This window comes from Seriola lalandi, unplaced genomic scaffold (genome assembly GCF_002814215.2).
Source record: "Seriola lalandi dorsalis isolate HSWRI2012SDOR001 ecotype SW California unplaced genomic scaffold, Sedor1 jcf7180002046913, whole genome shotgun sequence".
NCBI lineage: Eukaryota > Metazoa > Chordata > Actinopteri > Carangiformes > Carangidae > Seriola > Seriola lalandi.
Window position 1 is genome coordinate 1 of NW_019517476.1, and position 1000 is coordinate 1000.

The window sequence follows — 1000 nt, forward strand, 5'->3', positions numbered from 1 at the left end:
TAGTGACATTTTGGTAAAAAAAAAAAAAAAAGCAAAGTGTTGTGGGCGTAGTGAGCATATGGATGAAAAGCAGAGAACTGGATTAAGCTGAAGGCAATGGGTGTCACAGACTTACAGTAGAGTAGTCAAACCAATCTGACACAGGCAAAGGGGATGGGGGATATTTTCCTAAAACACACTCCAGTGATACCCGAGGACACGTCAGTCAGAGTAACGCCTTGCTATGATTAGCGCCTACTTTGTATTATTTTGTGCAAATGAATGAATGGGCCTCTCAGATATTTGCACATTTGAAAAACGGTTCTAAACTGCTTTCCAGGCTTTGAACATCCAGGGCCGGCTCAAGTTCCTGCACGGACAGAACCAGCGGCAAGAGAACGGAGGGAAGGCGCCGCCGCAGCTCGCCCTCTTTGCCATCGCCACTCCTCTGCAGCCTCCGTCCATCCTGGAGATCAGGACCAAGAACATGATCTTCAGAACCAAACACAAGCTGGACTTCACACCCTTGGCCTGCGATGCAAAGTAATGAAACTTCTGTTTTACTGTTGACTGCCACTTGGCTCGTTGAGATGGTTGTTTTTGGGAGGCTAAAGCAGTAAATTCAGAACTTAATGTTACATCCTATGAAGTTGTTCACTAGTTCAGTCATATATGATCAATGATGAGTAACTTATTGTCTTTTTGCACAGGGGGAAGATAGTTTTGGGGTACACAGAGGCTGAGCTGCGCGTACGAGGATCCGGCTACCAGTTCATCCATGCAGCAGATATGTTGTACTGTGCAGAGAACCATGTCAGAAGTAAGTTGTGTCACCGTGCCAACCAAGCTATAAAACCCTTCTTCAAAATATATTTAGGCAGAATTTGACGCCAGGAAAATGTTTTTTTATTGACGTCATTCACTTTGTGCACTTGTTCTATTCAGTCTTTAACTTCACTGCCACTTCCAGATCAACTGGTCAGCATCAGCTCAGTGAAAATAAACAACAAAAAGCTCCAAA

General features: G+C 44.3%; 1 protein-coding gene across 1 annotated transcript; it reads left to right on the top strand.

Moving 5' to 3' along the window:
• Window positions 1-319: 319 nt before the first annotated feature.
• LOC111648757 (aryl hydrocarbon receptor-like) lies at window positions 320-799 on the top strand (the record flags this gene model as incomplete). The annotated part of the gene is made up of 2 exons (XM_023398495.1): window positions 320-522; window positions 690-799. Coding segments are annotated over 2 exons (313 nt in total), but the record flags the coding sequence as incomplete, so codon positions are not given.
• Between the last annotated feature and the right edge of the window lie 201 nt (window positions 800-1000).